Source organism: Ailuropoda melanoleuca, chromosome 14 (genome assembly GCF_002007445.2).
Source record: "Ailuropoda melanoleuca isolate Jingjing chromosome 14, ASM200744v2, whole genome shotgun sequence".
Taxonomy (NCBI): Eukaryota; Metazoa; Chordata; class Mammalia; order Carnivora; family Ursidae; genus Ailuropoda; species Ailuropoda melanoleuca.
In genome coordinates, this window is record NC_048231.1 from 31,075,496 (window position 1) to 31,100,855 (window position 25,360).

Consider the following 25,360-nt stretch of genomic DNA (forward strand, 5'->3'; position numbering starts at 1 on the left):
CATTATTTGGCCACACAACGGCGCAGCGTGGCTGAACCCTCAAAACATCAGGCCAAGCGTAAAAAGCCAAGCATGACACATCACACACTGTATGACTCTGTTCACATGAAAGGTCCAGAACAGGCAAGCTCATTGAGATGAAAAGCAGATTCGTGGCTGCCAGGGGTCGGGAGGAAAAGGGAAGGTGGAAACTGCTGAATGGGTACAGAGTTTTCCTCCGAGGTGGTGAAAATGTTTTAGAACGTGATAGAAGGGAGGGACTGCACAACATGGTGAATAGACTGAATGTCACTGAACTGCTCACTTGAAAGTGGCTACACTGTATGTTATGTGAATTTCACTNCCCAAAAAAAAAAAAAAAAAAAAAAAAAAAAAAAGCTGAGTCAGGAGGGCTGAGGACAGAGCCCTGGGCATCAAGGGCAATAGCCCTTACCCCAGCACAGGTAGCTAAAATGGCCAATGGGAATCTTCCAGACACATACGGAGCAAGGAGCCCACACCACGGCACCATCCGTGCCCACGGGCTCTGCACAATCGCCAGGGCCCCCAAGCCCACGACCCTACTGCCTCGGCGTCCTCGCAGAGGAAACAGCCTTATCCTAAGGGGTGGCACCAGCCTGGCTGTGACAAGCCCTTGTCACCGAGCACCTGCCCAAGCTGGGACCGGCCTCGAGGTCACTCTTGCCAATCAGAGGCTCAGACCAGTGCGGCAGCTCGGCCACTGCATCTGTGGCCCAGGGTCCTCCCAAGTCAGAGAGAGCCAGGCAGACGCCTTGGCACAGTCCATTCCCCCCTGCAGGCCCTGAGCCGACATGTACACTTCTGGGTCTTGTTTTCTCGCTCCAAGAAATGGGGTGATAACCACGCACACCGTGGGGTGTCGGAGCCAAGAGGCTTGCAGCCCAGGCGTGCCGGCGAGGGGGCTCCGGCTGCCGTCTTATCACCAAGTCTCCTAACACACTGCTCAGAAAAGCACTTTCTCAGCTCAGCTAAGGCATCTCGGAAATCCCTCTGAAGCTGTTTGATGACCTTAAACTAAACAGCCATCCTCGGACACGATAAAAGCACAGAGATCCTGCCCCTGGGTTGTAAACGCAAAGGCAGTAACGATGCTCTGGGAAATGGGGGGTGATGGAGGAGGTCACCCTCCTCTGCACCCACTAATGCCCCGGATCCCCTGACCACCCTACAGGGCAGGAGAGGGAAACAGAGGCTCAGCGAGACAATGGAACTCCCAGGCCACATATGTGAAACCTGGTGGAGCTCGCGGCCGATGCCAGCCAGTCTTGTCAGGGTCCACACTCTTCACCAATACCCTAGACACTGGCGTGGGGGGGCCTGTGGGGTTCGTCTTCAGCGGCCCCCAGAGGAGGAGGGAGGCCGGGCTTCAAGGCTAGGCCACAACTCCCTGCACGAGCCCCTGATGGGGACTGGAGGGAGCCCTGGTGGGAGGGAGCGAGGCAGGAGGCGAGTGTGGAGTGGAACTGTGTCTGACCGGCCTTCGGGTGTGCAGGAGGGGCCTACGTCTCCCACAGAAAGGGCATGGCTGAGTGTGCTTCCCTTGTCTTGTTGTATGTGGTGTCAGTCCTGGGGGCTTCCTGAATGGCAGTCAGGAGCTGAGGGTAAGGAGGAGATGATGGCGGACCCTACAAGTAAGAGAGGAGGCCCAGAAGTCTCTCTAAACGTGCCCATTTCACAGATGAAGAAACAGGCCAAGCAGCAGGCAGGTGACCATCTATAGAAGAAGGTTACCCAGGACCTTCTGGCATCAGTGAACAGCCCCAGGGGCCGCCAGAGCCACACAGGGACTGGAAGGGACAGTGTCCTGGGAAGTCTGTGGAATGCCACCATCCCCACCCCAAGTCGCTGGCCAAACAAGGGTTGAGAGCCTCTCTGGGAACGCCTGTGGAACTGGGTCAGTCTAAAGTCTCTGAAGGTTAGAAGACCAGCCAAACTTTTCTTGCACAAAACAGCTTTTTGTATCTTACAGTGCACACAGCCAGGCGCTGAGAGGTTCTGTTTAAAATCTGGTGTTCTCCAAGCTTCCCTGACCATGGGACTTGTTCCTGGGGAACGTCTATCAACATCTTGAGGGACACTGGTGCTCCCTCCAGGTCCCTGTCCACGCCTATGCTCTGTCAAACCCTCAGCACACAGCTGGCTCCTCAGAGGAACGAGACACAAACAAGAAATGAACAGGCGGCCTGGGCTGGGCCTGGGGCGGGGGGCAGGTGAGAACAGCCTAGGATAGGGAAGAGGACACAGGCATATCCTCCCAGATTAGCTGGCATGGCCACAACTCAGGAGACCCAGCCCAGGGCTGCAAGGTCAGGGTAAGGGGCAGCGGAGACCACCGGCCCACTGGACTTGAGAGAGATGGCAGAAGCTGCCCCATGACAATTTCTAACCCTCTGCTCTGGGCAAACCCTGCTGGGCAGGTACCAGTGAGAGAAGTCCTAAATTCCCAAGAGAATTTGGAAGCAGATCGATCTGGGGTCATGTGCCAGCGTGGCCCCTGATTGAACAGCTCTGTAGGTTTGGACGAGTCACTTAACCCACTCCGGAAAGCAGAGCTGTCTGCCCGGCTCCCAAAAGGCCATGTCAAGGCCCGGCTATGACGCTGCGGGGCGTCTAGGACGGTGCCTGACACACGGCTATGTTCACGGACCTCGCCTCAAGCCAAGCCTGCCACCCACCGTGAGCCACCCCCGCAGAAGTATCAGCAGGCCCTGAATAAACGCTTACTGGATTCACATAGACAAGAAAAGAGAAAGGAAAACAGAGGTGCTATTACCTCCCACCCTTTTTTAAATCAGGAAAAAGCAGATAACAAGGCAGGTCCTCAAATTCCTCATGACTGGGGAGAAGGGTGGGGAGATCCTCACTCTGGGAGAAGAGTTAGAAAATCTTCCATCGGGAGTAACCTAGTGGTACGCGGGTGTGGCTGTAATGGCCGTCAGCCCTGGGCCCCACCGCCACGGCACCCCCATACCCAGTGTCAGGAGGGAAGGCCACCAGGGCAGAAGGAACATACCGCTGTCAGGACCGATGAGGACTCCGGCTTCGACACGTTGTGGCTATTGAAGAAAATGGACTCCCGGTCTGAAAAAGCAAAGACAGGAAGGAGCCAGGGTTAGCTCAAGGCAGAGATGGTGACTCCACCACCTGACACCAGGGGGCAGCACCACCCCAGCCACAGTGGTGGCCTTCGGGCTGGGCATCCAGCAGCAGCCAACCTGAGGCCCCAGTGAGCCGGGCACCCCCACGCCAAGGAGACACCGCACCGTGGCCAGAAACATGTCTGCTCAGAGCTCCTGTGTCAAGTCTTCTTCCCATATAAAAACAATTGCCCTAATGAGCCTACCTGTGTTACCATCTTACGGTATCCTACCAGGTTTTCCCCACAACACCTAAGGCCCCGTTCCAAAGTGCGTCTAGTGTGTCTTATGGAACATGGTATAAGAAAGGGGGCTAAGGGGTGGCTGAGTGATGGGAAACACAGTATACGGGAGTATCAAAGGCCGAAGTCAAGAGGTCCAGTAAATGCCATTTAATCCAGTATTCCCAGCCCCTCCCGGTATCTGCCCATGGACTCCTTTCCAGGGTAGCACTTGAGAAATGCCCAAGCAGCCACTTGGCATGTGAGTGTTTAGATTACAAAGGGTTCTGTTGCCTCCCAACTACGTAGGAGAAAAAACAGAGAATCAGAACATGGGCTTCTATAGGACCCAACCAAGAAAAGTATACAGAACGACTTCTGTTTGGCTTTGGAACCTGGCACAGCCCCCTGAAATATCCTAACCTCCACACTTCCCTGACCCACGTCTGCCTCCCACCATACCCTCAGTCCCATCGAGGCAACACCCAGAGGGGCAGACCGATCCCAAGACTAATGAAAGCAGTAAGCAGCCGGTTTGTCTATCCATCCTGTGGAGTGAGGCTGGTAGGTCACACATTCTCGAGCACTTGGAAGCATGGGCACAGGAATGCAAGAATCACAAAACCACGAGCTTCACCACCCCATGCCCCCCCACCAAGATGACACGGGGATGTCCTGGGCCAAGAGCCCCTGCGTGGCCCCAGCAGCTTCGGCTTCAGTCCTTCCAGGGTGGGGCACTGTGGCTCCCGTCCCCAGGACATACTGCTCATCCCTGGGACCCAGGACCCTAAGCGCAGGACAGGAAGGGCCTTGGTTGGGCACCTCGGTGTGCAGGGGCCAGGCAGGTGCAGGGGGGCACCTGCTCCGATTGCCAAGGACCCCCACCAGCTCCAGGATTACGGCGCCGCAACAATCATGCATGAGAAAGTGATTCGGGCGGAGGCCAAGCAGGCAGGCGCTGAGATGTACCTGGCATCCTTCCCGCTAGTGGGGCACACAGGCCCCTTGCCGCCCCGGTGTACCCGACAGTCCTCCCGCCGCTCCGACCAGAGCCAGTCCAGACGGGGGGCACGAGAGACGGTCCTGGGGAGGAGCCTGGGGAAAATAAACACCCTGCAGGACTTGCGCCAAGCAGCCCCACCGATCTCTACTCCTGGGCGCCGACAGCCAAGAAGAGTGAACCTTGAGCAGTGGCAAGGCCTGTGGGCCAGAGGACAGACTGGGGCTCGAGCAGCTGGAGCACGTGTTCTAGCCTTCTGTAGGCACTACCCACCTATTTACCCTGCAGCCCAGCCTGGCCCGACCCCACCAAACTCAGGGTGCCTCCCACACACCCCGAGGGTCCCCAAGGGTGGCAGAGCAAGCCCGGGGGCTGGGGGGGTGGTAAAGGGCCACTCAGAGCAGGCAGACGCAGCCAAGTTCAGGGAGGCTGGGAAGCCTGCACGAGCCACAAGGAGCCACCACGCGTGTTTATGCAGGGAAGGCAAGAAGCTGGGCGCTCCTTAGGGCACGGCCGGCACCTGTGGAACTGGACAGACCGTGTCACCCAACAGCTTCTTGTGGCAGGAAAACAGATTGCACACATGGACCATTTCAAAGGAGACTGCTTCTCCTCCTGGTTAACTGTGACTGACGGCTCTGGCCAGAGGACCATTCAGCACTGGCAGGGTGGGGGGAGAGGACCCATCCTCTGGCCACAGGCTCCCTGTGTCTGGCCTGAGCAGGGGCCCGAGGGCTTGTGGGCAGCTTCCAGCTGTTCCCCGACCCCGGAGACTGAGAACCCGAAACCAGTCAGAATGGGTCACACACGCCCTTTGATGCCACCTTCTTGGCGAGCTTTAAGAGACCCAGTCCCCCGAAAGATGAAGCAGGCTAGGCCCTGACACCCTGATCATAGGAGCACTCTGGATTTGGGGCCCCAGGCACTCCCCGTGTCCACACCAGTCCTAGACACACAGCCTGAGCAAAGAACCACCACCAACGCTCCTCAGGGGCGGGAGGGCAATGAGAGGAGTATGTGTGCCCCGATTTACAGGTGAGAAAAACAGGTTCAAAAGCAGAGTAAATGACCAGCTTAACCCCCCACCATTCCAGCCGCTCAGCAGTCAGGAGCAGCAGGCACCGTTCTACGCTTTGTCTGCCTCATCCTCACGTGTGTCTCTGGGCTGGGGGCACAGGTCACAGCACTACAGGGGGCGGCCGGGATCCTCCTCCAGGTCCCATACACACACCGCCGCACAGAGGGGCCGGCCCTGGCTGCCCTGTCCAAGGGGCTCCCTCACCCAGCAGCGGCCCAGGACTCCACTGCTTCCTCCGGAGCCCTTCAGCTAGGCCATGATGAATCTTGCCATGCCCAGTTGCTTCTATGTTGTCTACAGCTGCTTTCATGCTCCACGGGCAGCGGGACACAATTATGACAGAGCTGGACGTATTTACTACCGGGCCTTTTGCAGAAAAGGTCTGCCGAGCCCAGCTCTATGTGCTGATAAGCGACGCCGTTGTCTTATGGACTCCAAGGGGAAAAAGGCCAGGGAGGAGCGTAGAATACAGGCACTAGTCCTCATGGTCAAGAAACAGAAGCAAATCCACCGCACAAAAGGGGAAGTAGAGAAACGTACCCATCTGGATCCTAGCCCTGGGTGGAGTGAGAGGAGCAGTCTCCCCGGCTGTGAACCACGGGCAGAGAACATGTGTCCCTGGTGGCTGGTGCAGGCCAACCATCTCAGTAAGAACCTGACTTCTATTCCAGCCGAGGCAAGTGCAAGATGCCACCGGCCCTAAGACACACCTAACTGCAGAGATGTCATCTGGTAAAAACCAAGAGATGAGAATCAACAGAGCACGGTCGTTACAGAGGGAAGGCTAGTGTCCCTGGCTCCCTCCAAGGTCCTGAAGAATCCCACTCAAGGAGCGTGGACCGGGGAAGCAGCAGGCCTGCCGCCCTGGACGGCAAGAACCAGAAAGCCAGGGTGAGGCCTGGAGAGAGGCCAGAGCCCCAAAGCCCCCCGTTCAATTGGTCCAGCATAAAGGGCTGCTGTCGAGTTAGGCTTCTGATCTGGAAAGAACATGTGTATCAAGAGGACAGAACCCACACCAGCTCCCTGGCACAAAGCCCCGAAGGCTGCAGACATGAAACCAGCTTTGCGGATGGACAGACGGACATGCTGAAAGTTACTTGGTTTCCCTTGCAGATATAAATGTCCGGCGTGTTTGAGCAAACCACATGAGGACAATCAAATATCCTCCAAGGGGTCCTCTTAGCAAGCTCTGCTTATTTCAAAGATGCGGTTACTCTGTTCCAAAGGTTTCTGGAACTTGCCTTAGAGATGCCTTCAGAACCCCCAGAACATTCTTTTGAGCAGTCCCAACACCAGCAAATCCTTATCTTAGTCTCCGTTTCTGAAAGGGCCAAGGGTCACCTGGTGTCAGGAGAGCAGCTAAAAAAAAAAAGTTGCACTTGTGGAGCCCGTCAGCCTCCAACGATGGCAGCTCCCTGCAGATCCTGCCACTCTGTGACACCTGAGGGACACTCAGGATCCAAACACTCGGACTCGGTCCGCATCCCTGCCAGGGCAGGCACGGGGAAGGAGGGGGAGATGACCGTGCCCACATGTACCTGCCGGAAAGCTTTCAGACGCTTCCGGGAGCTTCCGATGGATGTAGCGCCTACAATGAGCTGGTGGGATGGGGTTGCACCGTGTTCCCCAAGACCTCCTCACCCACTGCACGCAACTCCTTCAACCTTCAGCTCAGCCCATCCCTGCCTTCCTCCAAAAGAACATAGGGTAGCAGGGGAAGTGCTGCAGGACCGACGGCTAATGCCCGGTCCCAGCTGGGCCCCCGAGATGGTGGGGAGCTCGGTTACCTGACGTGCCCGCAGAGAAGTTCTTCAGCGAGGGCCTCTGGACCACAGTGTAGGACTCGCCCACCACAAACACCTTGTACAGGACGGCATTGTGGTTGATGAAGTTCTGGACCACGCAGGGCGGCTGGATGGCACTCAGGCCCTCCTGGTTGAACACGATGGCCATCTGTGGAGACAGGGGGCCAGGGGCTCTGTCAGGGTCCACTACCTACTCAGTCTTGGACACAGGGGCACGCTGGTCCAGAGCTCGGCTACCAAGGACCATCCCTGTGAATGGAGGACTCTCCATGAAGAATCTCAAGCCAGGGTGAGTGGAGTGACCCTGGAGAAGAACACCTGGGGATCAATTTGCTCCTACTGTGGGGGTTTAGAAATCTGGCATCATTGGGCTCTCCCTGTATGGTTGAGCTGGCTGTGCACTGCACAACTCCACTATTCACACTGTAATCCAAGAAATGGGACACCCAGTTGTATAGTACTCAATCTTTATGCCTCCTTGGAGGTTCCTCCACAAAGATCCAGGTGAGGCAGGAAGTGCAAGGCAACAGATCGGGAGTTGGGAGGCCTTGGGTCAAAATCTGTACGTCCGGGTGCCTGGGTAACGCAGTCGTTGGGCGTCTGCCTTCGGCTCAGGGCTGATCCCGGGAGTTCTGGGATCGAGTCCCACATCAGGCTCCTCCGCTGGGAGCCTGCTTCTTCCTCTCCCACTCCCCTGCTGTGTTCCCTCTCTCGCTGGCTGTCTGTCACATAAATAAATAAAATCTTAAAAAAAAAAAAATCTTTACGTCGACAAAGGGCTGCGTCTGGTCGAGCACTCACGACATGCCCAGCCCTGTTCTGACTGCTTTATGTGAGTCACCTGGTGCTGTCCTCACAATGCACCTCTGAGGAGGGCACTACTCTCACAGACCTTTTACAGACGAGGAAACGGAGGCCCTAAGAAGCTCAGTGGCTTGTTGGAAAGTGACAGAGCCCAGGATGGGGCTGGGTCTGCCCAGCATGCAGCCTCGGCCTCTGACAAACGGAGTAAGCTACACGGATGCTTGAGGGATGAGAACATGCTGTTCCTAGTCCTCCAGTCTCTGGGGACAAAGGTCCCCCCGAAAGGATCTAGTAGGCCACTAAAGTAGGAAGAGCAGAGGGGCAGCTGGAGAACTTTGGCTGTGTCAGCTGCCGGTGCTGGAGCCACGGCTAATCCCTCGTAGCCCACAGGCCCCAGGAAGGAGCCACCAGACGCCTGGGACTCGGGGCAGGAATGATGGAGCGTGGACAGCTGGCCGCCTGCACTGGCTGCCCCCCGACAACCACGGTCACAGATCGCCACCCCAACGTTCCTGGTGCTGAGCCGCGCAGGGTAGGAGTAGAGATCCAGGCCACACGGGGAAACAGGACGTGCGTGTACCGCGTGCATGGGTGTGCACGCGCCGCGCGGACTGTCTCCTTAGCCTTCCGCCGAGGAAGGGAAAGAACATGGGGCGCTCTGGAGCCAGACACGGGTTTAAGTCCTAGCTCCAGCACCCGGCTGCCAGAGCGCAGCTGGGCAACTTGCTCCGTGCTCCATTTTCCCCACTTGTATAACAGCAACGGGGGCGCTTGGGGCTTCTGGCACAGTGGTGTCACAGAAGGGGGGGTGGTAATTTCACTCTGAGCAAATCAGTGTGCTTGCACTGGCTTAAAAACAAAACAAAAAAACCAGACAGCCCTGCGAACATACAATGAAGAGAGAGTAGTCTGGCAAAACTAGTTGGTTTTCATCGAGCTTGGGGCTGGGGGACTCAGAGGCAGGGCACAGGGAGTCCACAGTACAAGCAAGGACCCCAATCAGAAAGCCTCGCTTTCCTGTTTAAAGCCAATCATGTCCACAGAGCTGTCCCTCTATCCTCGCTGCGCTCAACATCCCCAGGCACCCCTGGACAGGTGAGGAACCTTGCCCCCCAACCTGCAGACTCATGCCGTGGAGGGCACCCCACCCGAGGGGGCCTCCCTCCGACCTGAAAGCCTCCAGGGGGCAGGCGGCCCACAGCACACACAAACTCCCTGGGGGCCTCCAGATGCCAATCCCCCCACTCAGGAGAAGAGGAGCCCCTCCCTGAAACAGCCTGCTGTGTGTCGGGGGAGCGGGGGCTGGGGGAGACAGCGATGCACCACGTGTACATTTTGCCAGACCCCGACAGCTAGACTAAGGGATGAAAGGCCCTCCCGAACGCACTGACTCCATACGTGAGGGTCGAGACCCCTGCCAAGGAGGGAGCTCACTTGGATCCGGACCCCCCGCTGCTGCTGTGGTGACGCCGCAGGTGCCGTAACTGGTTCCCTCGCAGCGCACCCAAGGCTTTCTGTGCCAGGCCCACGGCAGCACGTGCGGCAAGTCCCTCCTCCTCCAGAACCATCATCAGATACCCACTTACAAGTGTGGACAGACACTCAGAGAGGCTGGGTGATCTGCCCCAAGTCACACAGCCGGGAATGCAGAGCCAGACCTGCTCTCAGGCCTACACCTGCTCTCAGGCCTACATGATTCCAGAATTCTCTCATGAAGAGAGAAGCGGCTCCTCTCCTGCAGGCTGAGTTTTTCTGCATCAGGACGGTCTAACCACGCTGCTAATAGTGACGAGAACCACCCTGCCAGTCAGAAAACCACAAGGCGCTGACCCACAGAGGGACCAGGTGCTCGTGAAAAGGGCAGGTGGAAGGCTGGCTGGCTGGTGCCAGCGACGGGAACGTGGGCTCTGGCGACAGGGCTCTGGCTGCTCTGAAGCGCTCCTGATCCCTCCCAGGGCTTGGCAGGGAGCACATCCCTGGCCCAGAGCCCAGGCAGGCCCAGACAGGGACGGCTCCACAACCCTAGCAGACAGCTGGCCTTTGCAGCAGGCCACGACTTCCAGGCGCTGCCCCCACATTCCTGCCCCCGCAGCTCCCATCACCCATGTGCTGTATCACACCACCGCTGTCTGTTCGTAATGTTTCCCCATAAACATCTGCCAGGGATAAAGATCTACAGGGCATTGCTGCGGGACTGCCCATGTTTTGTCCTAAGGTTCTGGGGACTATTTCTGACTGTGAGGCGGCCCAAGGTCAGGCTCTCCCCACAGGGTCCTCCGGATGGGTCACGTGTCTACTGCCTAGGACGTCCTCCCAAGTCCATAACAGGGAGGCCCCCAGGCTGGGTGTGCCCCTGAGGGTATGAAACACAGATGATGGGGGAAAGGGTGAGGGGAAGCCCTGAGGGCCATGTCCTGGGTGTGGTTCCAAGGACAAGGGCAACCAAGACCCAACGGGGTCCCTGTCTGGCCATCTGGTCCTCTTACCCCCAGAAGGCCGCCCCTGCCTACGGTCCTGCACCATCTCACTGGTGCTGCGTGTCTCTGGGACTCGGTCTCTACCACTGGGGCAGATGCTCTTCTTACGCATTCTTGCCCTGGCACTGAGCGGGGCTGGGAACGTCCACAGGGGAATAAAGGAATGACCCAGAGGCTGGAGGAACCACCACACACCAGCAAGTACAGTGTCCTTGCCTTTCTTGCCCCCTTCTCAATTCAGCGGGGCCAGCAGGTACGTGGAGGCGGTGAGTGCACCGTTCCAGTCCACAGCACACAGAGGGGCCCAGTGCCGTGCCTGGCACAGAGCGGGCACCCAGGGAGTGATCGACACCGCCAAGCCAGAGGTCGCACAGTCGGACAGGTCAAATTGGAATATGGCTGCAAGGGCTCAGAGGGGGAAGGCAGACCCCTGGCACACACCTCTCACCCTTGGGGGCAGGACAGGCATGGGCAGAAGCTGGGCACGGTGTACAGAGCCACAAGCAGGAGCAGGACGGGAGCGGGAGCAGCAGGGGTGGGATCCAGCACACAGACTCCTGTGGGCTTGCAGACAGACACCGTGAGCTGGAAAGACAGGGGGACAGGGTTGGGGGGGCAGGGACATGGGGAAAGGGCAAAGCTTCCACTTACCTCGTGAGAGTTGGTGCCATGAGCCACTCTGGTTTTACAAACTATGGAGCAGGGAGAGAGAAGCAGAGAGAAATTAGTGAGGTGATTTCCCCACAAGACCTGACCTGGCAGACACAGGGAGCAATTCTTGAAACTCCTGCAGCCTGTGGGGATATGGGGTAGCGGGGAGCTGGGGACACGTGCCACGGTGGCTGCGTCTGCACTCAGGGTGGTCTGGACAGACGCTGCCGGGCCAGCAGAAGATCACCTTCAGCCCACACCACCTGAGGGCCTGTCTCCACTATGCAGGTGGGAGCAGGATGCGAGGCTCGGCCCTCCATGGCCACCCAGGCCCTCGTGCATCCCGGGGAGCCACAGACAGTCCCCCACCTCCACCCGGCCCATTGCCTGCCGAGCCTGCCCAGCGGGGCCCAGGGGTGGTACGCACTGAAGGGGAACGCCAGGCCGTTCTGCTCCAGGAGCCTCATGGTGTCGTCTCCACTCAGGCTCGTGAGCTCCATGAAGGGTGGCGAGCAGATCCTGTCATCTGCAGACAGAAAAGAAGCCCACGTTGGCAGGCCGCCCGCTTGCCCCCAGGCCCACTTCCTCGGACAGACCCAACTCCCCGGGGCCACCCCCAGCATCCCCCCCTCTCCTGAGCGGACACCCCCAACTCTGCAGCAAGGGCGCAAGCACGCCTGCACACACACCGACAATAACAGCGGCATGTTCTTTAATTACATTTTCTATTAACATTTCTGTAATTACAGAACCAATGTATGACAAGTATAAAAAGTGAAGACCAAAGAAAAGAACCACATGCATTCACAGATATGACCATTACTGCAGGCGAGCCTTTCGTTGAGGCACGTGCATACGTATGCACAAGAACTTCACAACCGGATACTGTTCGGTGACCCAAATCTTCACTCAATGAAGTACGAACGTTTTCTGGCTCAATGAAGACTTCTCCTACTACAGGCCTTATTGGCGTCACAGTAACTGCGGGAGTGACGCTGCGTGGTTAGTGTCTAGCTCAGTGCTAAGGGCTTTGCGGGCACCACCTCTCCAGTCTGCAAAACAATCCTAGCAGAAGGAAGCTGAGGTTGGGGACATGAAAGCGTGTGCCCAAGGCTACACCAGCATTGCCAAGCCTTGGGACACAGGGCCCTCACTCTCTGGCTAGCTCAAGGGCACAGCTCATTAGTCATCGGCCCGCTAGGTCTGGCCTCCGGACTCCTTCCCTCCCTCCCTCCTTCCCTCTCTCTCTCAAGCACACTCATGGCCCTTCTCCAGCCTCCTGCAGACACACTCCAGCCCCGGCCCTGCTCCCTGCCAACACCTTCTCACACCCTGGCTTGCCCGAGTCCCCAGGGTCAGAGGGGCACCCATCCAGTGGGTTCTCAGCACGTCTGGTTTTTCTGAAAAGCTCTGGGAGCTGAGTCTGCTCTGGTTGTCAGGACACTCCTGGTGCCAGGCACCGAGTTAGGGCAAAACAGATGATTGGTGGGATCACCAAATGTATTCTGATGCTCCCTCCCATTTGCTGAATTACATGACTGGTATGTTATTACTGCTTCTGGTCTAGGTCCCCTCTCACCTCGGACCACCCTGTACTTCTGAGCACAGGGGCCGGGAAAGGCTGAGCGTCAGTGAGGTGCCCTCCTCCCCCAAACCTTGGAAAACAAACCGAAAGTAAAGAAGCAAAGTGGCTTGTCTCCAGGAACTTCGAGCTACTTGGCTGGCTAGAAGGTCAGGACATTAAACCAAGGTAAGATCCAGCCTCATGGAGCTCATAAAAACGAATGCGAAGAATTACACAGGGCATATGAAAAATGTTTTTCTCTCTCCCCCCACCCACTTGTAAAATCCAAACTCCACAGAGGCGCTGAGTGCTGGCAGATTTCGGAGGTTGCAGGGCTTCTCGGGGACCATGGGAGGGTGGTCTGGGGGCAGTGTTTGCTGAGCCCTGGCAGATGGTGCTGCGGGCCCTCCAAACAGAGCATTCATTTAATTCTCAAACTGCTGTGACGGTGTCTCTGTGGACAGAGGCCAAAACAGGCCCCAAACAGGCAGTCTGCCCAAAGTCACATGACGGTCAATGACAGAGGCAGCATGAGGAGCCAGGTTAAAGGGCAGGCCAGGAAAAGAGAAGTCAGGAAAATCGGGGTGGGAGGTGGGGCTATGTGCTGGCTCTCAGTGGTAAGCCACTATCTAAACAAGGCCCCAATTCTGCACCCCCAGCCTGGACTCACAGCCCGGGCGGGGAAGCTTGTGGCTGTGAACGTACAGCCCCTGCAGCCCAGACCTAACAGAATGTGACACTCGAGGCCTGCACGAACTGGAGGGTTCTGCAGCAGACAGGTGCTCACCTGGGCCTCACCCCTGGCCCATCCCCTCCCAGAGGAAGATTCAGAGACGACTGGAGCCCAACAGGCCACTTCCTGTGAGAGCTTCCAGACTCCCCATCGGCAGACTTTTCAGAGCAGGTGCATCAGCCTGGCCTTCGATTTGCTTTGCAATGCCCCCATCAGTGTCCCCTCCCACCCCTAGCCCACCCACACTTCCACGTGTCACCGATCATAGCCAACTGCTCCGTAAACCGCACTTGATTTATGTACCAGACAACACCATCTACAAAGCCACTCAAGCCCCCTCACAAGAGCCCCATGAGGGAGTGGTTGCTCCCATTTTACAGACCAAATCCCTTGCCCAGAGTTACACAATGAGTATGTGGTGTAGCTGGGGAGGCTCAGGCCTGGGCATCTGGCTCCGTGGTAAAGTGCCCACTTCATATTAACAGGATAAAGGACAAAGCTTTTACTGAGATGATCGTCTCAAAAGCCTCAGAAAAACCATTTGACAAAATCCAATGCCCTTCAGGATAAAAACACGCAACAAACCAGGAACAGAAGGGAATTTCTTCAATCTAAAGAGCATCTACAAAAACCACAGAAACATTCTACACTGGGGTGAAAGACTGGACGCTTTCCCCTTAAGATCAGGAACAAGACAAGGATGTCTGTTTTTGCCACTTCTACTCAACACCATACTGGAGGTTCTAGTTAGGGTAGTTAGAAGAATGAAATAAAAAGCTTCCAGACTTGAAAGAGGAGGTAAAACTGCCTCCCTATGCAGGTGAAATGACCTTGTATACAGAAAATCCCAAGGAATCCACACACACACAAACTCAAAACCTATGAAGATAAATAAATTCAACGAGACTCCAAAAGATCAATACACAAAAAACAATTATATTCCTAAATGCTAGCAATGAATAATCTGAATATGAAATTTAAAAAATAATTCTACTTACAGTAGCATTAAAAAAATAAAAACAAATAAATTTAACAAAGACTTAAATACTGAAAATATTGCTGAAAAACATTCAAGAAGATTTCAATAGACAGAAAGACTTCCCATGCTCATGAACAAGACATTTACTATATTAAGCGGGCAATACTCCCACCGTGATCTACAGATTCAGCACGATTACCATCAAAATCCCAGCTTTCTTTTAGAGGGACCTGACAAGTTAATCCTTAAGTTCATGTAAAAATGCAAGGGACTCAGGACAATCTTGAAAAGGAACAAAGTTGGAAGACTCACATTTCCCAATTTAAAAACCTACTACAAAGCTACAGTAATCATGCAGTATGGTAGTGGTACAAGAACAGACCTACAGATCATGGAATACAACTGAGAGCCCAGAAAGAGACCCAGACATCTGGAGTCAACTGACTATCCACCAGGGTGCCAAGACAATTCAAGGGGCAAATAACAGTCTTTTCAACAAATGGTGGTAGGAAAACTGGACATCCACGTGTGAAAGAATGAAGCTGGAACCCTACCTCACACCACACACAAGAACTGATTCAAAATGGATCATGATCTAAATAAAAGATCTAAAAAACAGGAATCTTAGAGGACAACATGGGTGTAAATCTTCATGACCTTGGATCAGGTAAGTTTCTGAGACACTAAAAGCACAAGAAACCAAAGTAAAAATAGATAAATCTGATATCAACAAAATTAAAAACTGCTGTACTTCAGAGGACACTATCAAGAAAGTGAAAAAACCACCCACAGAATGGGGAAACACATTTGCAAATCATACATCTGGTAATGGTCTAGTATCCAAAACATATGAAGAACTATTAACAAACAAGAAAAAGACAACCCAAATTAAAAAATGGACAATCTGCAGGTTTTTTGTTGTGTGTTTTTTAAACATTTTATTTATTTATTTGTCAGAGAGAGAGCGAGCACAAGCAGGGGGAGCAGCAGGCAGAGGGAGAAGCAGGTTCCCCGCTGAACAGGGAGCCCAATGCGGGACTCGATCCCAGGACCCCGGAGTCATGACCCAAGCTGAAGGCAGACACTTAACTGATGGAACCACCCGGGCATTCCTGGGCAAAGGATTTGAATAGACAGTTCTCCAAATAAGACCTACAAATGGCCCAAATGAAAAGATGCTCAACATCATTAGCCATGAGGGAAATGCACATCAAAACCACAATGAGATATTATTTCATATCTACTGAGAATGGCTATGATCAAAAAGACAAAAAGTAACAAGTGCTGACATTGCTGGTGGGAAAGTAAAATGGTGCCACTGTTTTGGGAAACAGTCTGGCAGTTCCTCCAACAGTTACACACAGAGTTACAGTATGACCTAGTAATTCCAGTCCTAGATATATAACCAAGGAAATGGAAACATATGTCCACATAAAAACCTGCCCAGGAATGTCCATGGCAGCATTATTCATAAGAGCCAAAAAGTAGCAACAACCCAAATGCCCATCCCCTGATGAGTGGGTAAACAAAATGTGATGTGCCCATTCAACAGAGTATCTTTCAGCCAGAAAAAGGAATGGCACACGCTACATGACCTTGAAAATGGAACGCTAAGTGAAGCGAAGGAAGCCAGTCACAAGAGCCACATATTAGAACTTCAGTTATATGAAATGTCAGAATAGGCAAATCCAGAGAAACAGGAGACTGGTTGCCAGAGGCTGGGGGACGGCGGGTTGGGGGACGAGGATGGACTACAGATGGGTACATTGCTTTCTGGGGTGATGAAAATGTTCTGGACTTAGACGGCGGTGTTGCTTGTGCCATTCTGGGAATACATTCAAAGCTACTGAACTGCATGTGTACTTTAAAGAGGTGGATTTAATGGCATGTGAATTATATAAATTTAAAAGAAAGAAAGAGAGAGAGAAAGAAAAGAAAAGAAGGAAGGAAGGAAGGAAGGAAGGAAGGAAGGAAGGAAGGAAGAAAAGAAAGAAAGAAAGAAAGAAAGAAAGAAAGAAAGAAAGAAAGAAAGAAAGAAAGAAAGAAAAAAAGAAAGAAAAAAAGAAAGATCGATCCCCCAGCAACAGCCGTCATCCCTCAAGGGCTCGCTCTCTGCGGGCACAGGGTTGAACAAATGCTTCAGGTACGGCATCTCCTTCAAGCCTGCGGACCACACCCCGAGCAGCAGGCTCCATCGGCTGCTACCCCACTGTCACTCCAGGGTAGGGCCTGGGACGGAGACTGGCCCCATCACACTGGCACGAAGGGACCCACAGCTGAAGCTCAGTCACCATCAAGAGGCCAGCACTGGGTGAAGGAGGTCCTGAGCCTGCACGGCAGAGATGGGAAGGGACCCCTGTCCTTCACTGGGCCACGGCTGCTCCGTTCCCCAGGCCTGCCCCACTCTGGACTCGGGGACAGTAGACCATGAAGTCTTAATTTTTTTTTTTAAGATTTTATTTATTTATTTGACAGAGAGACAGCCAGCGAGAGAGGGAACACAAGCAGGGGGAGGAGGAGAGGAAGAAGCAGGCTCCCAGCAGAGCAGGGAGCCCAGTGCGGGGCTCGATTCCAGGACCCTGGGATCAGGCCCTGAGCCGAAGGCAGATGCTTAATGACTGAGCCACCCAGGTGCCCCATGAAGTCTTAACTTCTTGAACCACTTTCTGGCTACTTGTAGCCAAAACCATCCTGCCCGCCTGTGAAATCACAGTAAATTAGAAATGGCTACTGTTCCTATTTTGGTTTCAACAACCATTCACCACCAATGGCAAAAGAAAAAAAATGTTGAGCCAGAGATAGGGCACTTCCCAACAGACAGCCTGCCCTCATGGAGCTTATGTTCCCGAACAACAAACCAGACTGATGAGTAAACAGCACAACCAGAAGGTGCTGGTGGCGTGAGCAGAGCAGGGAGTGAGGTCAGGAGCGTCTCGCTGAGCAAACACAGCGGAGGCCGAGTGGGTGGCGAAGGCGGTGCATATGGGGTCCGCGTGCTCCCAGCAGAGGGAACAGACTGTGCCAAGGCTCACTTAGGGACACGCTGCTGCTTCTGCACAACCTGGCCCCAGCCTCGGAGAGGAGGACACCCATCTAGCTCCCACACCCCGAGGCCACCTGGCTCGCGGGAGGGCCAGGGAAGGAACCAGGTCCCCGTGGCAGCAGAGCCAGCGCCGTGGTGGCCACAGACACACCGGCCCCGCCGCACGAGGGACAGCGGCGACAGAGGTTCCACCAGCTCGGCCGTGGGAAACTCGCAACATCACCAGCAGCTCCACCCCCCAGGAAAGACAGAATGAAGAGTCTTTCTCTAAGTCAGCACTGGGAGCCCGGGAAGCTATTTCTGGTTCCCAGAAAAAGGCTACTGTTGCTTATTTATCTATCGTCTTTATTTCTGGATGGGAGTTGGAAAGAGGCTTTTTTTAGTCAGCTAGTGGGCTGTGTTCTGCGAGAAGCTGAAACCTTAGCCCCTGGGAAACCGAAGCCCCGCCCGTGTCTTCCCTCCTGGCCGCCTGCATCACAGAACGGGAAGCTGGGGACCCTCAGAGATGAGCAAGTCCCAACCATGCGTCCACACGTCCAAAGAGGGAAAGGGAACAGTTCACGACCACATGCGAGTTACTGGCAAGCTGGGGGGGGAACCCAGGTGTCTCAAGTCACACCCTACTCCACTCTGCCAGGGGGTCATGCCCTTATCTGACTAGAGGCAGCTGCTGGAGAGCTACCCAGAAGACAAAAGACCAAAGACAAACAGGTGGATACAAGGGGACAACTAGGGGTGCGGGACAAAGAGAGATGGTACTTTGAAGCCTTTGAACCTGGAGTAAATTACTCATCAGCTGTAACCTTTGGCAAATGACCAAACTCTGCTGGGCCTTACTTTCCCCGTCTGTAAAATGGGAGCCATGTCTCCCTGGAGCGTAGCTGGGAGGCCTGGTACATAACAGGTACCCTGCACTGGCCAGGCCGGCTAGGGATACCCACCAGAGAGAAGGCAGATGCTGCATCGTGGCCACTGGTCATGTCCAGCTTCCTGGGGCGTGTCGAGTGCCAGGCCCCATCCTCACTTGCTTTCTTGTGCGCCCCGCGTGGTGCTGGCAGAGCAGGCCATCCTCACATGGCTGAGATCCCCTGGCAGGGCAATGGTCGGGGGGTGGGGTGGGGGGAGCACAGCTGTACCGGGACCCTGCCTCAGTTCTCTTCTCTTGAACAAACTTCATTTCTTTACCCAGACAATATCTGATGAAAAGATGACCCAGGGGCAGGGGCAGTCCCTGGGGACACGCAGGGTTGGAATGCTCTGAAGCCTCTGTGATGGGCAGGGCCCCAGCAGTGAACAACACCCAGGAGTTAGGGCTGGGCGGAGGGGAGAAGAGTCGGAAGACAGACCATGGAGGGGACCCAGGTGACCAGGAGCCTGCTGTGTGGTCCTGAGCAGCAGGATAACATCACGGAAACGTGCCAGGAGAAGGATATATTCCATCTGCTGGCTCATCTCCCTCTAGAACGTCAGTTCCGTGAAGGCAGGCGGGAGAACCTGGGTTTTGTTCACAGCTGTAGGCCAGTGCCTAGAACACTGCCTGGCACACAGTAGGTCCCCAACAAACACTTGCTGAGTGCACAATCTGACCTGTTGAGCGAAGGGGTCAATGCCGCCTAATGTACACGGCTGTCTCCTTGGGCACTGGGGCCCCATCTGGACAGATGCAGGGCATGTGGTCAGCGTGTCTGGGAGCGAAGACCATGTTCCAGGCTCGCTCATACCACCACGTGGTCACACCCCTCCCACCTCGGTTCGTTCCACTCGAAAACAAGCAAGCGGTCACATATGTCCCTGCTAGGCCTGGCCTTTCATTCTCTGAAGGACTTGGCCTGGACAGGCATTCTCTTTGCCTACTGTGCGACGATTGTGACTGGACTTGCTGCTTGAATCCCAGCATTACCGAACACCTGCCGGCAGGATCTTCCTGAGATCTCGCGTATCCTGGTTATCGGACCGGCGACGTTTCTCCTGGAGTCGGGCGTTTACATTTGTGCCAATTCTCCACCAGACCAGGGATCGATGACCATCCCTTGTGCATAAGGCTTTGTGCTTGTGACAAATCACATCCATGGGCTGAATTCCCAGAAGTGGCTTTCGGGGCCCGTGGGAATCGACGTTTCCAGGGTTCTTGCTGCATGGCACCACGCTGTTTCCCAAAAGGACTGCAGGACTTCGCTGAGGCACCTGCAGTGGATGGCCCTGGCCATGCCTTCTCAACCCTGGGTAGTCCCACATTCAGAAACCAGGGCAGTCCTTTCAGGAAGGAGGACAATGGGTGACATGGGGAACAAGCCCATCGCTGCACATCCGGTCACTCTGGGGCCAGCGGGCCACCTTGAACAGTGAGGGAGGCATGAAGAGAGCGAGGCTGGCATGGGGAGTCACTACCAGCAAAAGCTCTGGACTGGGGGCTGGAGACCAGTGCGTGATGCCGGCAGCTCCCCTGGGCCCTGGGCTCCTGACCGGCAGAATGGGAGTCCTACTGAGCCAGCCCCGTCTACATGCTGGCATGCAGTGAGAACTGAGGACAAGGAAAAAGTGCCATGGGACCTGCACAAGGCCAGATAAAGAAGCCAGCCCCCCTCAGGGGCAGCAAGGGCCTGGTACTGCCATCATTCACACCCTCCTCACTCAGCAAGGGAGGCTCTGAGCCCAGGGGTCACCACGAGCCAGGCAGTGGCACGGGGCCCCTGGCCGCCCCTGGCTCTAGATGGGGATAGAAGCAGAGACCACAGAAGCATCCCGACCCCATGCACGCTGGAGGCAAGGCCAGGAGAGAGCGTGTGACTCAGAGTACCAGCCAGCAGACCGGGGCTCCCCAGCCCCGGGGAGCAGCATCCCAGGCCGGGTGCTAGGAAGCACGTGGTTCAGGAGGGCGGACTTCTAGCTGCATCCTGGAAAGACCAAGAGGGCTCCACAGGAGGAGGCCATGCCAGGGGACCCTGGGGAAGGCAGGAAGTTTCCACCTGTACACACCCTCTCGCCTTAGCCAGAGCTGCTGCATGGACGCGGGTCCGCCTTTCAGGCAGAATGCACGCTCTGGGAGGGCAGGGACCTTCTCCATTGTGTTCATGGCCCACCCTCCAACAAATGAGTGGATGAGGGGATGAAGCAGCCACTGGCCTGGGCTCCCACTGCTCCCGGCACGAGTGGAGCGGCCTCTATCAAAACACAGTTCCCACGGGGCCAGCAGCCTCTGGGCCAGGGACCCTGCACACCAGCCCGAGACGCTGCCTCCCAGAGCTGGGTCCTGTCCTGCCTTCCTGGGCCATTCCCCACTCCCAGGGACCCATCCCAGAGCAGAAGCGGTCTGACACAGGAGTGTCAGTGACAAAGCAGGCACAGGACAAGAGGCAGGGACAGCAGGAGCCACGTTCCCACACAATCTCCCGAGACCTGAGGGAAAACCAATGCAGGCTGGGGGCCTCACACATGCTCATCCCTCAGCTTGCCAAGCCCTTCCTTCTAGCCCCTTCTTGGCCTGAGGACTCCCGCCTGTCCTCCAAGCCTTGTCAGGCCACCTTCCTGTGCATCCAGGAAAAGGTCCCTCCCGCTGGCTCACCTCATCTTGGTAGCTAATGATGTGCTGGCCTCTGCCCAAACTGGGCGCCCCTGGACAGTCTGCAGGGGACAGCAGCTACTTGGGATTGAATCCCAGCTCCACCTCACACGAGCTGTGTGCCTCTGGCCAAGTAACCTTACCTCTCTGCCTCAGTGTCCTCACTGGAAAATGAGGACAACAGTACCTACCTCACAGGGCTGTTCCCCTGCCCCCACATTCAGAAAACACATTTTAAGTCATGAAACAGTCCGTAAATACAGAATATACGTTTATACTTTTCTACAGTTGCACCAGACCTTTTTTATTGAACAACAAATAAACTGGCTGATACGGCTAAATCCCAGATGACCAAGTGTAAGTGGCAGAAGTGGGGTGTGCTGGGGAAGTAGAGGCCGGTCAATTGCCAAATACATACTCCCAGACATGTCCACCATGACGCCCAAGGCCAGGGGAGTCATGGAAGACTGCCTGGAGGTGGCGTCACCACAAATGGCAGCCCAGAAAGCAAAACGCGGCAGCGATAATGAGCATCCACTCTGCAGCCGAGAGACAGCCCAGTCCCTGAAACCGTGCCAAGCCACTGATCCTCTCTGATCCTTTCTCTCATCTGTAAAATGGACGGCAACGCTGCCCACCTCCCAGAGCTATTATGGAGACGTGGTGAGGCCATGACCATGAAGGGCATTTGGAAACACTTGAGAACCAAAGTTAGCCCTATTTCTATGGACATACCACCCTCCCTGGGGCACTTCTGCAAGACCCATCTCTCTGAGAGGGGAGGCTCCACTATCCACCTGCCCACCAGCAGCCGCCCCAGGGTACGGGGGGCTGCAGCGGGCTCAGCCAGTCCTCCTGGGACACTGACCAAACAAATGCTGTGGCCTGGAGTCTGGGCATCCAGGAACCTCCTTCTTGGTATCCTCACCCCATAACCATCTTCTCCCCCACAGCATCCGCTCTACCCACACACCATGGATTTCTGGGGTCTTGACCACCTTATTCACCGTCTAACCCAAACCACACTTCAGTATTAGATCTTGGATCATCTTTCTAAAGCCCCCACCTACATAGTGAGCCTGCTCTCAGCTCAAGAATTGCCGTGGCAGACTCAGGTCGAGGTCCAAAGCCCTTCCAGGCTTCTGCAACCTGACCCTGCTTAACCTTCCTGTTACGGGCTGGACTGTGTTCCCCCCAAATTCACATGCTGAAGTCCCAACCCCCAGTTACTTAGGATGTGACTGTATTCGGAGACAGGGCCTTTAAAGAGGTGATGAAGTTAAAATGAGGTCCTATGGGTGGACTCTGATCCAATCTGACCAGTGTCCTTCTCAGAAGACACTAGGACCCAGACAGGCACAGAGGGAAGACCATGTGAGGACCCGGGAGAAGGCAGCCATCTGCAAGCCAAGTAGACAGGCTTCCGGAGAAACCAGCCCTGCCAACACCTCGATCCCAGACTTCGAGCGTCCAGAAGCATGAAGCAGGAAACGTCTGTTGTTAAGGCCACCTGGTCTGTGGTGCTTCGTTGTGACAACTCCAGTAAACTATGTATCTCCCGACTCCCCTGGAATACAGAACCCAAGATCCTTCCCAGCCAAACCCTGGCTCCACACGGAGGCCTCACCATCCCCCCACACACATCTGGAACGCCCCTCCTCCCACCACTCATGCAGTTCCTCTAGGCTCTCCAGAACAAGGGATCTTGCACCGCCTCGCCCAGAACCTTCCACAGGCAGCCATGCTTGTTCCCGCACCCTCTCTGTCCTGCCCTGCTACCTTGTCTGACTGCTCCTCTCTCATACTCTGTTCAATTTCCCCCACGTTTGGGTTTTGACTCAGTAAGCAGGCAGTACATTCCGTGGGGTCAGGATCCAGACTTCCCCCAGTCCACACTGCTCAGAGGCGGCAGGCGGCAGTAAGAAACATCTCTCTGGCAAGTGCATGTGTGTGGGATGAACTGGGAGACAGAATGGAAGTGAGCTGTGAGCACTGGATACAACAGAGAAGGGGAAGCTCAGGGCCAACACAGAGTAAGGGGGTGGCCTGCAACTCCCCAAGCGGCTGCCACGTGGCGCTGCTGGTCTGGGACAGCCCTGATGACTGGCACAGGACTCGAACGGGGAAAGCCCTGAGAGCCTGGCCTGCCAACCTACAGGTGCCAGTGTTCATGACCCATTTAGCATCTGATTGTCCAAAGTCACCTTCCCTCTGACACTAAGCTGTTAGAGGCCAGGGGCCATGTGCTCCTGAGTCCTAGACAGGGAAAGATGTTCTGAGCATTCTGGCTAAAGCAAGTTTCAGCCTGACAGCAGCTCTGACAGAAACCCAAATGGCTTTTCGGCTCATGATGATGGCAGCCACCCTGTAATGTGAAAGCATCAAGTCACAGGTGCGTGGGGGTGGGAAAGCCACCGTGGGCCCGGGCCAGGAGGCCAGGAAGGGCCCAGAAGACAGCCTGCAGATGAGAGGAAACGGAAGCAGGGCACTGGTCTTTGATCTGGAGCTGGGCCTGGGCCTGCGGAACGCATTCCCAGTCCTCGGCCCGACTCCCTACTTCCCCGCTCCAGAGCATAATGTCCCATCCACCCTGCCCAGCTAGGAAGGGCTCCAGCACCATCTTAGTAACCTGCATGTGCTCCCCCCACCCCACGGCAGTGCTTGGTCCTCACCTCCTTGCTCTCCTGGGCAAGTCCTCTCCTAAGACATTCTCACTGCCTGCATCTCCAACCACCCTGCTGCCCCGGCATCGGGGAAGTCAGAATCTGTTGTTCCTTGTTCCTGACACCCTCCAGTTTTACCTACGAGCTGTCCCTTGCCCTGTCCCCTCTGTCCCTGAACACCTACTTCCACAGTTCATTCTGCATTCCGTTTAGGGCAGGTGACTCACTCCTCCCTGCAGCCCCAGGGCCCCTTGGATTTGCTGGGGGGATTTGTGTTGGGCTTCAAAGGGGTGGAAACAATTGGACAGCAGCGAGTATCTTCAGACTCATTCACAGCCTCAGAGGAGATGAAAGTAAAATAGTATGTTTTGTTTTGTTTAAGACCATGGCAGCCCTCAAAGCCGCCGTGCCCTGGGGATGTGGGGACCAGGGAGCCTGACTCATGGAAACCACCTGGGAATCTGCTGGGGCTTCGGGTCGGCCCTAGGAGAGGCGGTTCCTCGCCTGCACAGCTCCTCGGAGGCTAGGGGTAGAGGCAGTCATGGGCCAAGGGCCTGGGTTCTAATCCTAGGTCCACTGTCTCAACCCAGGCCACTTCTCCGTGCCTGTTTCCACATTTGCAAGATGGGGATAACACCAGCAGTGGCCACACATACTGTGAGGACTGAATAAGCCACCGTCAGGCGCCATGTGGGGAGCGGGTGCGGTACGCAATGAGAAGCATGAGCTATGGCTTCGCCGTCACTCGTCACAGTGGGGTCTGCTCCCCTTACTCACTGAGGTCCAGCCAACACCCTGGGGGTCCACATTGAACCTACGATGGGGCTGAGGGCTCCTCAGGAGCTAGGACTGTCTCATGACTGGTAAGCCTAGGACACAGGTGCCCTTTTCAGGCACCCTCTCTGGGATAAGAGAGGAAACAGGGCCCCGCTCACACGGCTCAGGCACTGAGGAGCTCAAATGGGGCCGGAGGGCCATCAAGGCTGACAGGGAGCGGCCTGCAGGAAACCAGGTTTCTGAAAGGCAGCCTGGGGCAAGCCCTCCCCAGGCAGGACTGGGTGCTGGCCATCCGGGCAGTCCACCCAGAGCAGCCGACAGAAGGGCCTGACACCTCAAAGGGCCCGTGAGGACAGTGAGCATGAGGGAAGGCCAGCCAGGGCTCCTTCTACCCAGGTCCCCGACCACAGACCAGGCAGGGACCGGGAGGCCAACGGGCACAGGGCCAGGCCTGGATGGTATTCCTCCCCAGAATGCCCCTCAGGGGAGCGGGGGGAGGGAGGAGAAGTGAGAGGAAAAGTGGCACTACCTCACAGTGGAAGGGCCTCACACCGTCTCTTGACTGCGCACACAGAGCAGAGAGTGAGGCAGGGGTGAGGGAGGCTTGGCAGGTGGAGGCCCTGCCGATACATCCTACCACACCCCACTCCCGAGCTCTGGATGAAATAGGCTTCACTCAGTATCTCACACAAGCTCCCAACTCTGGGCTCCTGCCCCAGAATGTGCCTCCCACCACTGGCACCCAGTCGCCCTGACGGGACTGGGGGACCACCTCAGTACACACGGGGCCCGTCCTAGAGCCGAGAACACTGCAGGCCTGTGCGGGCTATGCTCTGTGGAACGCTGTG

At 55.7% G+C, this 25,360-nt stretch overlaps 1 protein-coding gene across 12 annotated transcripts in view; it reads right to left on the reverse strand.

Moving 5' to 3' along the window:
• Positions 1-25,360, reverse strand: part of ITPK1 (inositol-tetrakisphosphate 1-kinase) — a 165,094-nt gene that overhangs the window by 7,629 nt on the left and 132,105 nt on the right. For all 12 annotated transcript variants that reach the window (XM_034642106.1, XM_002923832.3, XM_034642105.1 and 9 more), the window contains 4 exons: positions 11,622-11,720; positions 11,195-11,235; positions 7,245-7,410; positions 3,035-3,102 (listed from right to left, as the gene is read on the reverse strand). In XM_034642106.1, the coding sequence (XP_034497997.1) occupies positions 3,035-3,102; positions 7,245-7,410; positions 11,195-11,235; positions 11,622-11,720 (374 nt within the window). The remainder of the gene's footprint in view (positions 1-3,034; positions 3,103-7,244; positions 7,411-11,194; positions 11,236-11,621; positions 11,721-25,360) is intronic.